A 13,513-nucleotide genomic window follows, 5' to 3' on the forward strand; every position below is an offset into this window, starting at 1 on the left:
AGTCATCAGATAACTTTGCAGTCAGCTTCAATAGCATCACTCTTTTTTTTTCTACTTTTTTTTTTTTTTTGGCAGCCAAGCTCTTAGTAGGAACCATCTGTCTTTCTATTAGTATTTTTGAGGCCTGTTTTGAAGCCACTTTGCTTGGCAAAGTCATTTTCATCCTTGGAAACGATTTTTAAAAAAAGTTCTGTGGCTTTTTGCCGAAGAAGACTACTATGTAAAAAAATCCACATGGCTGTTCATTTTTGTTCTAAAAGAATATGACTACTTTGTCTTTGTCTTGAATCAAATGAAATTAGAGGTGATACAACTTCAGTGTGACTGTTGGCAAGTGAGAGGCAGGGATTGCAATTTGAGCAGTGTTTTTATGTTTCTGTATCACTCAATGAGATTGTCTTTAGTCTTCCAAGTAGATTAATTGGAAGATAAATTGGCTCCTTTATTCTAAATTTTAGTGTAGGGTTTTTTTTTTTTTCATTTTCTAAATACCATTGCATTGGGTAGGATAAGCTTACAAATCGACTTTCTATTATGTGAAATGAGAAAACACAGACTATTAGTGGTCATTGACGATCCCATGCCTCTTCTTGCTAATGGTGGAAAGTCAGCTTTGTTATCCTGGTTACTCCAGTTTGGGTAATTATATCCTGCCTACCTAAACCCCTCTTGTAATCTCATTTGGAATATTATATTTTCCATTTTCTCAAAAACTGCTGTATAGTGTCTCTGTGTGCTTCTAAACAGCTGCTATGCTTCCCACCAAAGGTGGCTGAATTGCAGTTGGAGGTGAATTGATCCCTAAATACCACGTGTGCTTGAATACTATGGTACTCATCGGACTCAATTCTTGAGGAACATTGAAAAGTTTCAGATTTTATATTTTATTTGTAATCGTGCTGACTTAAATCATATAGCTGCCTTTCATTTTAAGATTTGTGTATGTAGTTTGAACAGGTCTTCTACCATAACTTCCTGTTTTTTGAGCTGTCACACAAACTGCTCCTTGGTATCACGGAGTAGTCCCTCTACTTTTCTAATTCCTGTATTTTTCCCAGTCAAGTAATGCCTTCCAGACCTCTCTTCCTGGGGTAAAGTCTAAAGCCCATTGTCGTTCAAAAGCAACTTTGATTTCCTCATAACCTATCCTTGCTGAAGCCCCCCTAATTCCCTGACTTTCCCCAATCTGTGACCAGAAACTCAGAAAAATCACAGAAAAGGGAAGACTGACAGCATCATAATTCATGTGGTCTCTTCTCAGGCCTTAGACTTTTCCATCACCCCTTTTAATCGTCTGTGGTTACTTTCTTTTTCATTTCTCACAGTAACCATCCAAAACTTACGTACCTTTGCTGAACTCCCTTACTCAATCCCAGCATCTCTCATTTTCAGCATATGATTTTACCTTCAACTTTGAGAAAACTTCTTCCATCGGAACTGATTTTCCTTACCTTCTCATTTCCTTACCGGTAGAACAGTATCGGCTTATAGCCACTTGTATAGCTTCATTCGTCAGGTCCCAGAGAATGAGATGCCATTCCCAGTCGAAGCGAATCCCCACACCTCCGCCTTGCCTTTCAGCCTCCTCTGCAATTTTGGTCCACCAGTTAATTGCTCTTTCCTACATTTCAAATTCTCAATTTCCATTTGCTCCTTCCAGCCAGTAAATGTGCTGCTACCTAAAACTCTGCTACTTCAATAAAATCTGTGCATCCCTACGCAGCTGCCATCAAATGTCTCTCCTAATGCCTCACCCAGCCTTCTCTGAAGAATCTTCTACATTTGCCATCCCCTTTTTCTTGCCTGTCATTCAGTGCTCAACCTTTTGGAATATGCTCAACCTTTCAGAATATCCATTCTAGTGGATTTGTTGCTGTTAGATTCATCACCATCTTCTAATAAACTATTCCAGAAGATATTATTTTTGTCTCTAAAATACTCTTTCTGCTACACTTTTCACTATTAGGCACTACCTCAACCTTGATATTCCATTGGTTTTTGTGATACTGTACTCAAGATTTTCTTTATTCTTGTCTTACCTCTCCGCTCTTAAGACTCCTCTTCCTCTGCCCTTTGTTGAATTATTGTTGCGACCCAGATGATTGTAAGCTGTCTTCTCTTTATCCTTCAAACCCTCTTTAGATTATCTAGTTCACTCTCATCAACAAGTGATCCCCCAAACCATAGCCTCTAAAAATCTCTTCACTAGCTTCAGGCTGCAGTATCAGTCTGCTAGTAAGGTATCTCCAATGGAACATTATTTAGGTACCTCAAACACATGTGTTCAGAACCATATTCATATCCTTCCATGAAATCTGTCACTACCCCTGTATGTTTTTTTGTTGTTGTTTCATACCAGTATAAATAGTTATATAAACTAGACACCTGAAAGTTATCGTGACTCTGTCCTCTTCTCCTTTTCTTACGTATATAGTTTCTTTTTTTTTTAGGTACAGAGATTTCTCATATACCCACACATTTATAGCCTCCCCCAACATCAACATGTACCTAGTCTCCACGCTTTGCCTCTCAAATCTTTTCTCCCTATGCCCACCAGAGTATACCACCTAACCTACTTAAATGGTCCCCAGAGCCTACAGGGGGAATCTCAAGTGTCTTACAGTGAAACACAGACTGATTCAGGCAGACTTTCTAACACTGGTTCTCACTTACATTTTTTGCTGTTCTACACTGCTTGGTGGTTTCCCCCTCACATGATATTTTTTTCTTGTCCCTGATAATTTGCTCATTTTTTCTCCCATCTGCTTGGAATTCTTTTTTCACACTCCCACCTCTTTGCCTGGCTAACTCCTACTTATCCATTCAGACCCTACACCTGCTGGACCTATCTCTATGAGGCCTGCCTTGACTTCTTCTGGCTGTGTTAGGAGTCTCTCGTTTGTGCTTCCATAGTATCCCATACAAGTGTCTATTGTTGAACTAATGGCAGTGTATTCTAATTATCTATCCATTTGTCCGACCAGACTTAGAGCTTCTGGAGAGCAGGCATTGTATGTGAATTCATCTTTGTATTCCTGGTTACCAAAAAAGTATACATTCTAGTTAGTAAAAATGTTGATTGAATGAATAATAAACAGACCCATGGGACTGGAAGCTAAATTAATAATCTTAAATATCTACTTGATATATTAAATAGTTTCAGGGAACCACTGAAGGGTTTTGAATAGAATATTTACATAATATATAAAATATTTAACTATGAATAATTGGTAAGTATTTCAGCAGAAACTCTGCAAGCCAGAAGGGAGTGGCAGGACATATTGAAAGTGTTGAAGGAGAAAAACCTGCAACCAAGATTACTCTACCCAGCAAGGATCTCATTCAGATTTGATGGAGAAATTAAAACCTTTAGAGACAAGCAAAAGCTGAGAGAGTTCAGCACCACCAAACCAGCTCTACAACAACTGCTAAAGGAACTTCTCTAGGCAAGAAACACAAAAGAAGGAAAAGACCTACAATAACAAACCCAAAACAATTAAGAAAATGGGAATGGGAACACACATATCGATAATTACCTTAAATGTAAATGGACTAAATGCTCCCACCAAAAGACACAGATTGGCTGAATGGATACAAAATTTACAAGCAGCTCATGCAGTTCAATGTCAGAAAAACAAACAACCCAATCCAATAAATAGACCTAAATAGACCTAAATAGACATTTCTCCAAAGAAGATATACAGATTGCCAACAAATATATGAAAGAATCTGCAACATCATTAATCATTAGAGAAATGCAAATCACCACTACAATTAGATATCATCTCACACTGGTCAGAATGGGCATCATCAAAATATCTAGAAACAAAAAATGCTGGAGAGGGTGTGGAGAAAAGGGAACCCTCTTGCACTGTTGGTGGGAATGTAAATTGATACAGCCACTATGGAGAACAGTATGGAGGTTTCTTAAAAAACTAAATATAGAACTACCATAGGACCCAACAATCCCACTACTGGGCATATACCCTAAGAAAACCATAATTCAGAAAGAGTCATGTACCAAAATGTTCATTGCAGCTCTATTTACAATAGGCCGGAGATGGAAAAAACCTAAGTGTCCATCATCAGATGAATGGGTAAAGAAGATGTGGCACATATATACAATGGAATATTACTCAGCCATAAAAGAAACAAAATTGAGTTATTTGTAGTGAGGTCGATGGACCTAGAGTGTGTCATACAGAGTGAAGTAAATCAGAAAGAGAAAAAGAAATACTGTATGCTAACACATATATGTGGACTCTAAGGGGGAAAAAAAAAAAAAAGGTCATGAAGAACCTAGGAGCAAGACAGTAATAAAGACACAGACCTACTAAAGAATGGACTTGAGGATATGGGGAGGGGGAAGGGTAAGCTGGGACGAAATGAGAGAGTGGCATGGACATATATACACTACCAAACGTAAAATAGATAGCTAGTGGGAAGCAGCCGCATAGCACAGGGAGATCAGCTCGTTGGTTTGACTAACTAGAGGGGTGGGATAGGGAGGGTTGGAGGGAGGGAGACGCAAGAGGGAAGAGATATGGGAACATATGTATATGTATAACTGATTCACTTTGTTATAAAGCAGAAACTAACACACCATTGTAAAGCAATTATACTCCAATAAAGATGTTAAAAAATAAATAAAATAAATAAAATATCTGATTAAAAAATAAATAAATTAATTAATAATCTTAAATATCTACTTGATATATTAAATAGTTTCAGGGAACCACTGAAGGGTTTTGAATAGAATATTTACATAATATATAAAATATTTAACTATGAATAATTGGTAAGTATTTACTTGTTCTTTTACAAGTGTGATAATGTGTGCTGGATAATTGTGTTGGATTCATAAAATTTTAGAGGGCAAGATTACATGTACTATCTATGTGGTAGAATTATAAAAAGTGTTAAAACATAATATTCTATCTTAAAGTTTAAAAAGTATAGGAAGTAGCATCTTAAATTTGTTGTGAGTTATTCAAACTTGTGAATAACATGCCCCCATTAAAAAGACCAAAATTTTGTGACAAAAGTATTTTGTTGAAACTTAATTACAAATGTCACACATTTAAACCTTAATTAGGAGCTTTAAGGGAATTCATCCATTAAGTAAAAGAAAATAAGTGAAGTTAACAGTGAATAGGATTTGGAAATGATCAACACTGGCAAATATGAGAATGAAATACTAACATTATAACAAATTTGTTTTAGAATTTATCCAGGAAACATTATACTGTTTTGATGTGATGCGTCCTTTTCTCCCAAAGGTGGGCTAATTTTCAGCATCAAGGAACTAAAAATTACTTAAGATACAGCAGTAATACAGTTGGTGCTCATTATTTGTGCTAGTTATGTCCTATAAAGTTGCCATGAACACTGAATTATCAAATACTGAACGATTTTGCTCCTGGACGAAACACAAAGTTAGGTTCCTGAGAGCTTTGGTCACACTATTTTCATCAACTGATCAATACATAGCCTTGTTTTATGTGTGTTTCTGTTTAAAGACACCTTATTAATATTTATTATTGATTCTATGTGCATTTTAAACAGCAAAAATCACCAAAATTTCTTGCTACTTTGCACAGGTCTGTGAGTGACCACAAAAGCTCTAGTACAAGTAAATTTGGGAAGGATACAAGTAAATCTTATTGAGTAGGCAAATTGGCAAATACAGAATCTGCAAATAATGAGGATCAACTGTTTTTGAAATGTGTTTTTAGTTGCATAGATGAATTAACCACACATTTTGTATATATTTTACTGTTTACTTTATTCTGAATATTACTACAATGCTCTGTAATTTTTCCTATGCTATTCTAAAATAAACACATCATTGAGACTATGAAATTAGGCTTATTTTTCATTTTAGTTCTTCCTCTCCCTTGTAATTCCTCGTGCTCCCCACCCCCAATTTTTCCCAAGTGTTGGAAAAGAGTACTAGATTGTTAGGAGATGTAGTTTCAGTGTTAACTTTGCTCTTAGCTAAATGTGGGATCTTGAACAATTTATATGGCCAAGCTAAGTCTCATTTCTTTATCAGCACAATGATTGTGTTATGCCAGATAATCTCTAGGCTCTCTCAGCCTTAAAAGTGTAATTCTACATTTGTGGATCTTGGAAAATTCAGACACTAAAACAAGTTACAGTGTTAAAGCAGGGGCTTCCCTGGTGGCGCAGTGGTTAAGAATCCACCTGCCAATGCGGGGGACATGGGTTCAAGCCCTGGTCCGTGAAGATCCCACATGCTGCGGAGTAACTAAGCCCATGTGCCACAGCTACTGAGCCTGTGCTGTAGAGCCTGCGTGCCACAACTACCGAGCCCATGTGCCACAGCTACTGAAGCCCATGCGTCTAGAGCCTGTGCTCCGCAACAAGAGAAGCCACCACAATAAGAAGCCCATGCACTGCAACGAAGAGTAGTCCCTGCTCAACGCAACTAAAGAAAACCTGCATGCAGCAACAAAGACCTAATTCGGCCAAAAATAAATTAAAAAAAAATTTTTTTTAAATAACTAAAGCAAAATGTTTTTTAATAATCATAATAAAATACACAGATTTTTTAAAGCCCCAGAATTTATTGCAATTTATTCTTAAAATACTAAATTTTTTACCTGAAAAATTATTATAAATTATTAGAGTATGAATGAATTACCTGGGTAAAAGCTGTCACACACAAGTAGATAGACGTATTTATTTATTTATTTTTTAACATCTTTATTGGGGTATAATTGCTTTACAATGGTGTGTTAGTTTCTGCTCTACAACAAAGTGAATCAGTCATACATAAACATATGTTCCCATATGTCTTCCCTCTTGCGTCTCCCTCCCTCCCACCCTCCCTATCCCACCCCTCCAGGCCGTCACAAAGCACCGAGCCAATATCCCTGTGCCATGCGGCTGCTTCCCACTAGCTATCTACCTTACTACGTTTGTTAGTGTGTATATGCCCATGACTCTCTCTCGCCCTGTCACAGCTCACCCTTCCCCCTCCCCATAACCTCAAGTCCGTTCTCTAGGAGGTCTGCGTCTTTATTCCTGCTTTGTAGATAGACTTATGTACATGCAACAACCAGTTAAATAATATAACAAGAACACATTAACTTTACGACAGCAAGAAAAGTATTTTTTAAAAAACCTTACAAATAAAATTACCAAGAAAACTACAATAAGTATATGAAGCAAAAGAAGATTTGAATAAAAGATATAACCTGTTATTGGCCATCAAGCCATTAGGTTAATGAATTCAAAGAGAAATTCCATGTCCTAAAATTATCGTGGAAAAATAAATGTAAATAAAGCCGGGAAATGTTTGAAAAAAGAAAATAGTAATGATAGAGTACTGTAAAAGCAAAGCTTTTATAATTAAAACATCATGTTATTAGAACATGATAGGCAGGCATATCTGTCCATTACAGAAGTATGTAATAAATTTCCAGTATTTCTGTATTACTTTTCTATTTCTTCATGCATGCATAATTCTAAGAATCATGGATTTATCATGATGTATATGACCTTTTATCTATACATTAAGAATAGGAGCACAAAGCAGCTGGTATTTCATGCTGCCATTTTTCTCCAGTGAAATTGAATTCCTTCCTGGTCGTTAAAGAACTTCGTTTTCCACAGGCCTTTTGTGGACATTTGGAGGTGGGGCACGAAGATGTAATTACAGACAGGACTATATAATACATTGTTCTTCTTTATTTATGAATTATCAATTCATATAATAATTTCAGCTGCTGCTGTAAGCTCTAGAGTTACAATAATAAATAAGTTACAGCCTCTTTCCTAAATAAGTTCATAGGTCATAAGGGAGGCTCAACTTATACAAGTAACTATTATTCAATACAGTAAGTATTGTGTTAGCTTTATGAGGTCAAAGAAGTAACAGTTCTTTCTGCCTGAAAATTGGCACCATAAGAAAGAAGTGCTGCACAGGCCAAGACATTATGTGGGTCTCAGAAGCCTTTGAAAAATAAGTTGAATTTCGCCAAGAAGAAAAGAAAAAGAGAAATTACTAAAAACAGAGGAGAAGATACTTTTGAGCCTGTTCAAGCGTGGAAAAACACCTAGTATGCAAGGAACCCTTCATGACCCATTGAGGCAGAAGTACAGAATATCTGAAGGAGGGCAGCAGAAATACCTGGAAAGATGAACTAGGAACAAATTGTGAAGAATCCTGAATACCATGTGAAGGGATTGGGTCATTATTCTCTAAGTAAAAGCAACCATCAAAAGCTTTTCAGAAGAGGAGCAGGTGAAATACAGATACAAGACTCATTTAGAAGGAACTCTATGAGGAATATAGTTTAATGTCCTGTGAGCACCAGACCTGTAATAGGCAGAGTCTCCCTTCAACTACTTGTATACCTGAAAGTCCTTTGTAACTCAAGGCAAAATATGAAGAAGACAAAAAGATTTGTTGACAGTGACTTCAGCATTCTTTAAGACAGCTCTTCTCAAACCTGGATGCACATTGGAATCATCAGGGGAACGTTAAAAAATGCTGATGGCTGGGTCCCACCCCTGTTGATTCAGATTTAATTCACCCCCGTTGTCTAGGAAACAGTCTGGGCATTGAGAGTTTTTCAGAGCTTGCCAGGTGATTCTAAAATATAGCTTCAAGTTTAAGAACTACTGCACTAAAATAAGAAGCTATTGTTTCTGCAATTGTAGAAGTTATTTTTCCCAAATTTTAAGGTCTCTGAAGTTTGGATGACTCTTACAACCCTTGTTTGTGTTTCATTTGAAATTCCTTTCTTCTTCCCTCTAAAGTGCTCTTATTAAATTTATAACCATCTTACACATTGTATAACCAATGGTGTCTTAGAAAGGAGGAGATGTACTATATAAAATATAATAACTTACGATGAAATGTAAAGGATACATAGTAGCTAGTGATAACCCTTAACCAGCGTGGCTAGTTTGTTGTTTCTTGGTTTGCTTGTTATTCTGGTCAGCGTCCTCTTCTTACACAGAACTAGCGCCCATGCTGTTTTGCCTTCAAACATCTCCCTCTTGTTTCAGGCCACTTTTTCCTACATACTTGCTCGATATGCACTTTCTAATTTTTGAGACTTCAGTCAGTTGTTTTCCATTGGTGTCTACATAAAGTTTATCTTTTCTCCAGTATGTTCAGAAAATGTGGGCTGTAGTGATATAAGCTTTTTAACCTTCAGTTCTAACCTTAAAACATTCTCTTTTTGTTTTCCTGGTTGTGTTGTTCACTTTTAGTTTCACTCTGGTGGCAGTGATAGGTTTAAAATCCTTTTGGTTAAAAGAAATACTTTGCAATTTGGAGTCATTTCTGAAAACAGATTCCTCATTCTTACAGTGCTTGTTTCTCTGTTTGCCTGGCTGGCTGGCTGGCTGTCTCTCTGTCTCTCTTTCTCTCCCCTCACCCTTCCTCCTTCTCTCTCTCTCTCATCCCCTCCTCTGCCCCCTCAACACGCGCGCGTGCGCACGCATGCACGCACGCACACACACACACACACACACCGAAATCTCAGAAATACCTCAGAGGTTTACTATGAAAGATGAAACGGTGGAGAAAGTGAAGGTGGAACTTTAAAGTGAGAAATTATGAGAATTATCAGAATCATGTGTCTAAGAATGTGAATGCCAGTGAGAGAGAGGGAAAACAAGTCCGGAGATATTTCAGAGTTGCTGTTAAGGTTAGCGACTGAATTGTTTGTTTGTTTGTTTGTTTGTTTGTACATGTGTTTGTTTTACTTTTAACCATTATCCCCACTGTAATGTAAGCTCCATGGGCATAAGATCTTGTTTGTTTTGTTTACTATTATGTCTGTACTACCTAGCTCATTTTCTTATACACAGTATGTGTTCATGAAATATTTATTTGTTTATTTTCCAAATAACTGACTTCATGTGAGGAAGAAATAGTAAAGAGAATAAAGTGTCAGATGTGACCTTTAGCAAGATCCTAAATTCTCATTCGTATGTTCTCTGACAAACACTAACCAATAACCATGTCCACCAGAGAAATCTTGCTTAAATATTTGGAAAAAAATCCTAGGTATTTTAGTAAATGACAAACTCTGCATTAGTAACAATGTGACAAAGCTGCAGAAATGACTGCATTGGTTTATATTTCTAGAAATTACTGTTCAATTAAAAGAAAATAGTGATTCCATTGTATTAGATTATTTATTTACTGATGTGAACCCTACATCCTGAGAGTGACACCAGAAAATTAAGGTGTATTCTAAAGATGGCAACCAAAAGAGAGGCCGTGTGGTTTGACGAGTGGTTCAATTGCCTCAAAAAGGATAGATGAATTCAAAAGATCCAAGGGACTAGATCATAGACATAGTTTTGACTCCCCCATTCCATGGCCACAGGCAAGTCAGTTTTCTTTCGGCCTCAGTTACCTCTTCTATAAAGAATGGGGAAAGTCTTTATTACTCTCTAAGCTTTCTTTCAGCTCTTTTATTCAAGAACTAAAAAAAAAAAAAAAACACCTTAGTATTATGCATGAACATGAGAATTATCTTCAAGTAATGAAGAGCTGTTCATATGTAAAATGGTACCAGTTTAATTTTGTTTTAGAAGGTAGAATTAGTCCTAACAGGTGGGATTTACAGAAGGAGATTTTAGTTCAACCTAAGGGATACTTTTTTAATCATTATATTAATGCAGTAAGAAAAGACTTGTAGTGTGAAGTATCGAAGCTTCATCACTGTAAAGGATATCATCATGTAGGGAAATTATTCACCAGGTTAGAAAGTGAACTTGATAACACCTTCCAGTTAAAGTATTCAGTATTCTGATTCTCCTATCTAAAGTAGTCCTAAGACATAGCCTCACATCCAGGGTTCTAGCAGGCTTCTATGCCAGTATATTGAATTGAATAATTTTTTCCTTATATCATAAGGGTGGGAGGATGGGAAGCATGGAATATCAAAACTTCTTCTCTTTGATTCACTCTAATACGTTCAGCAGGTTCAAGGTCAACTGCCGCCATTAATGATTCCTGTATTCCCTCCCGATCAACGGACACTGGCTGCAGCTGCCCAGCAAGGATTCCTCCTTCCTCCAGGCTTCAGCTATAAGGCTGGATGTAGTAAGTACCACTGATTTTTCACTTGGGCGTGCATGGAAGGCATGGCTTTAGGCAATTTAATATTCCTGCCACACCAAGAAATGAGATCACCCATATAGCATTTTTATTTTAAAGAGGAAACACACAGAAAGTGTAGAAAAGGATTTATGTTGTATTCAAGAGCTTAGATTATTTCTATGCTTCTGAAGCCAATATTTGCTTTTTATAATTTTGTTTCATAACTTTCATTTCCAGTGTATTCTTAAATTATGAATATAATTTTCGGGTTCAATTTATTTTTATGTAGGTAAGACAGGAATATGCATTTTAATAGCTTTCCATTGCCCTTTAAAATAAACCCAAGTTTCCTAATGTGAATCAGTTGGCCTTCCATTATCCGTCTCCTCCCTACATTTACAGCCTAATTTCTCATTAGGCTTCTTTTAGTTCTTAGACTGAACCATACTCTTTCTTGACTTTGGACTTGAATTGTCTGTGTTCACTCTCCTTGGTTTTCTGAACCTCTTCCAGCTCAGACAGGGAAAGCTGGCCTAATCTAGTTAGATCCCTTTCTCCAGGTTCCTTTGGGTCCTGTGTATTTCCTTTCACTTTAATTGTAAACTCTATGAGGGCCAGTGCTCATTCTGTCTCACGTATTGTTATATCTTCACTTTTAGTACAATTTCAACTATTTGTTGAATGAATGGATAAATGATTGAGCATTCATTACAAACAACACAAGGGCATTTTTACACTAAATGATGGGTTACATTGAGATAACTGTTTATATTGCTTATCAACTTTACTTGCCTGTGATTTTATGACTTTTTTAAGGAAAATCAAAATTATACACTGTGAGTTTTGGAAACAATCTAATAATTGAAATATTTTCACTGATCAAAGTAGAATACCACTGAAAACAATTAGCAAAGTATTATCATTTTAGATATTTATATAGAATATTATTTTGTAAATACCAGTAGACTTTGGTTCATTTATATGTTAATAAATTGTCACATTAGCATCTTGCTATGCTCCAACACTTATTGCATTTGAGAAATTCTTCTGAACATTACTAGGAATCAAATCTGCTTCCTGTTAAATGATGTTTTGAATTTTCATATTTAACATTTATTCCTAGATTTTAAACTTTCTTTATACAGCAATGAAGAAATGGGATGTAATATTTTAAAGCCATGTGAGTGAGTAGATTGCAACCATGGTGTCTAGGTAAAAGTGAACTGAACTGAGGAGTATAAAAATTCATACTTGTAAGCACTTTGCTCTTTGCAGTTTTAAACATGGCTTTTGCACATCTTTCTCTTGACTTAGGTTTCCTGTGTTTTAAGATGGTGTTCTCACTCTGGATCCTTAATGTATTTATTTAATATTATTTGTTGCATAATACTGTCTTTGTAGATTGATTCATCCAGAAACACCAACTTCTTTGTATAACTAAGGACTATATTTATATCCTAAATATTTAAATTCTAAAACTAATTTAAATTTTAAGAAGAGAATTTAAAATTCTATTGCTACATTGATTTCTGAGTTTTTAATTACAAAAGATTTTTTTGTTTCCCTTTACCTAAGGAATTACTATTCACATTAAATGTATGTTGCCAATATGTTTTTCATAGCCTTGGTTACTAAAATGAAAAAAAAAATGACACTTTTAAAAATCAGCAGTTGCCTCAGACTGCACCTGCAATATGTACATATAGACTAGTTCTGTTTTTGAAAAAGAAATTTTTTAAGCAACTGTAGACATAAGTCCCATTAGCGAATATTGTGCTGAAGAGAAAACCACATTGAGTATGAACAATAGCATAACTGGGGGGCTGGAAAAGGTCAAGAACACCTCTGCCTCACTCCCATTTGACAGAGCTGGCATAGCAAATTTGTTCAGTGTTAACGTAACGTGGCGTGGAGAAATGTTTCCCTTCCTAAAGTTGTTAATATATTAACCATTTGATATTCATACCTTCAGTGCTTAAAGTTATAAGTGATACCACTTCTTTTGTATCCTGGAAGTAAAATAGAATAAAGCCTTCTACAGCTGCTGGAAAGCTTGAAAGAAGCATCATGCCAAACTCTAAAACGAAGAAAAAGCCAGTAGTAAAAGAGAGTGCCACCCTTGTTGACACTCTCACACTGTCAGTTTGAACGAGGAGCTGGGTGGGAGCGATACATACTCCAGGCTACTTATTTCCTCCATAATCATGTTGCAGGAAAGGAATCGAGGTAGGGAAAGAAATCTTGCCGTCTTCTCTCTTCAGTGGGACTTGCTATTTTATTCCCCCTGTAATTGTCAATCATAGGTCACTGCTCTGGCTGTCATTTGTTTTAATTTGAGTAATATCACGGAGTTCTCAATGAAAGCAACACTGACTAATCCATCTTGATTTGAGTTTCAAGTAAATATGAAAGGTATAC

General features: G+C 36.3%; 1 protein-coding gene across 7 annotated transcripts in view; it reads left to right on the plus strand.

Moving 5' to 3' along the window:
* The window catches only part of SOX5 (SRY-box transcription factor 5), a 991,328-nt gene that overhangs the window by 848,887 nt on the left and 128,928 nt on the right, over window positions 1-13,513 (plus strand). For all 7 annotated transcript variants that reach the window (XM_060306246.2, XM_060306247.2, XM_060306245.2 and 4 more), the window contains one exon: window positions 10,978-11,098. In XM_060306246.2, coding sequence (XP_060162229.1) covers window positions 10,978-11,098 — 121 coding nt within the window. The remainder of the gene's footprint in view (window positions 1-10,977; window positions 11,099-13,513) is intronic.

The sequence above is a fragment of the Globicephala melas genome, chromosome 10 (genome assembly GCF_963455315.2).
Source record: "Globicephala melas chromosome 10, mGloMel1.2, whole genome shotgun sequence".
NCBI lineage: Eukaryota > Metazoa > Chordata > Mammalia > Artiodactyla > Delphinidae > Globicephala > Globicephala melas.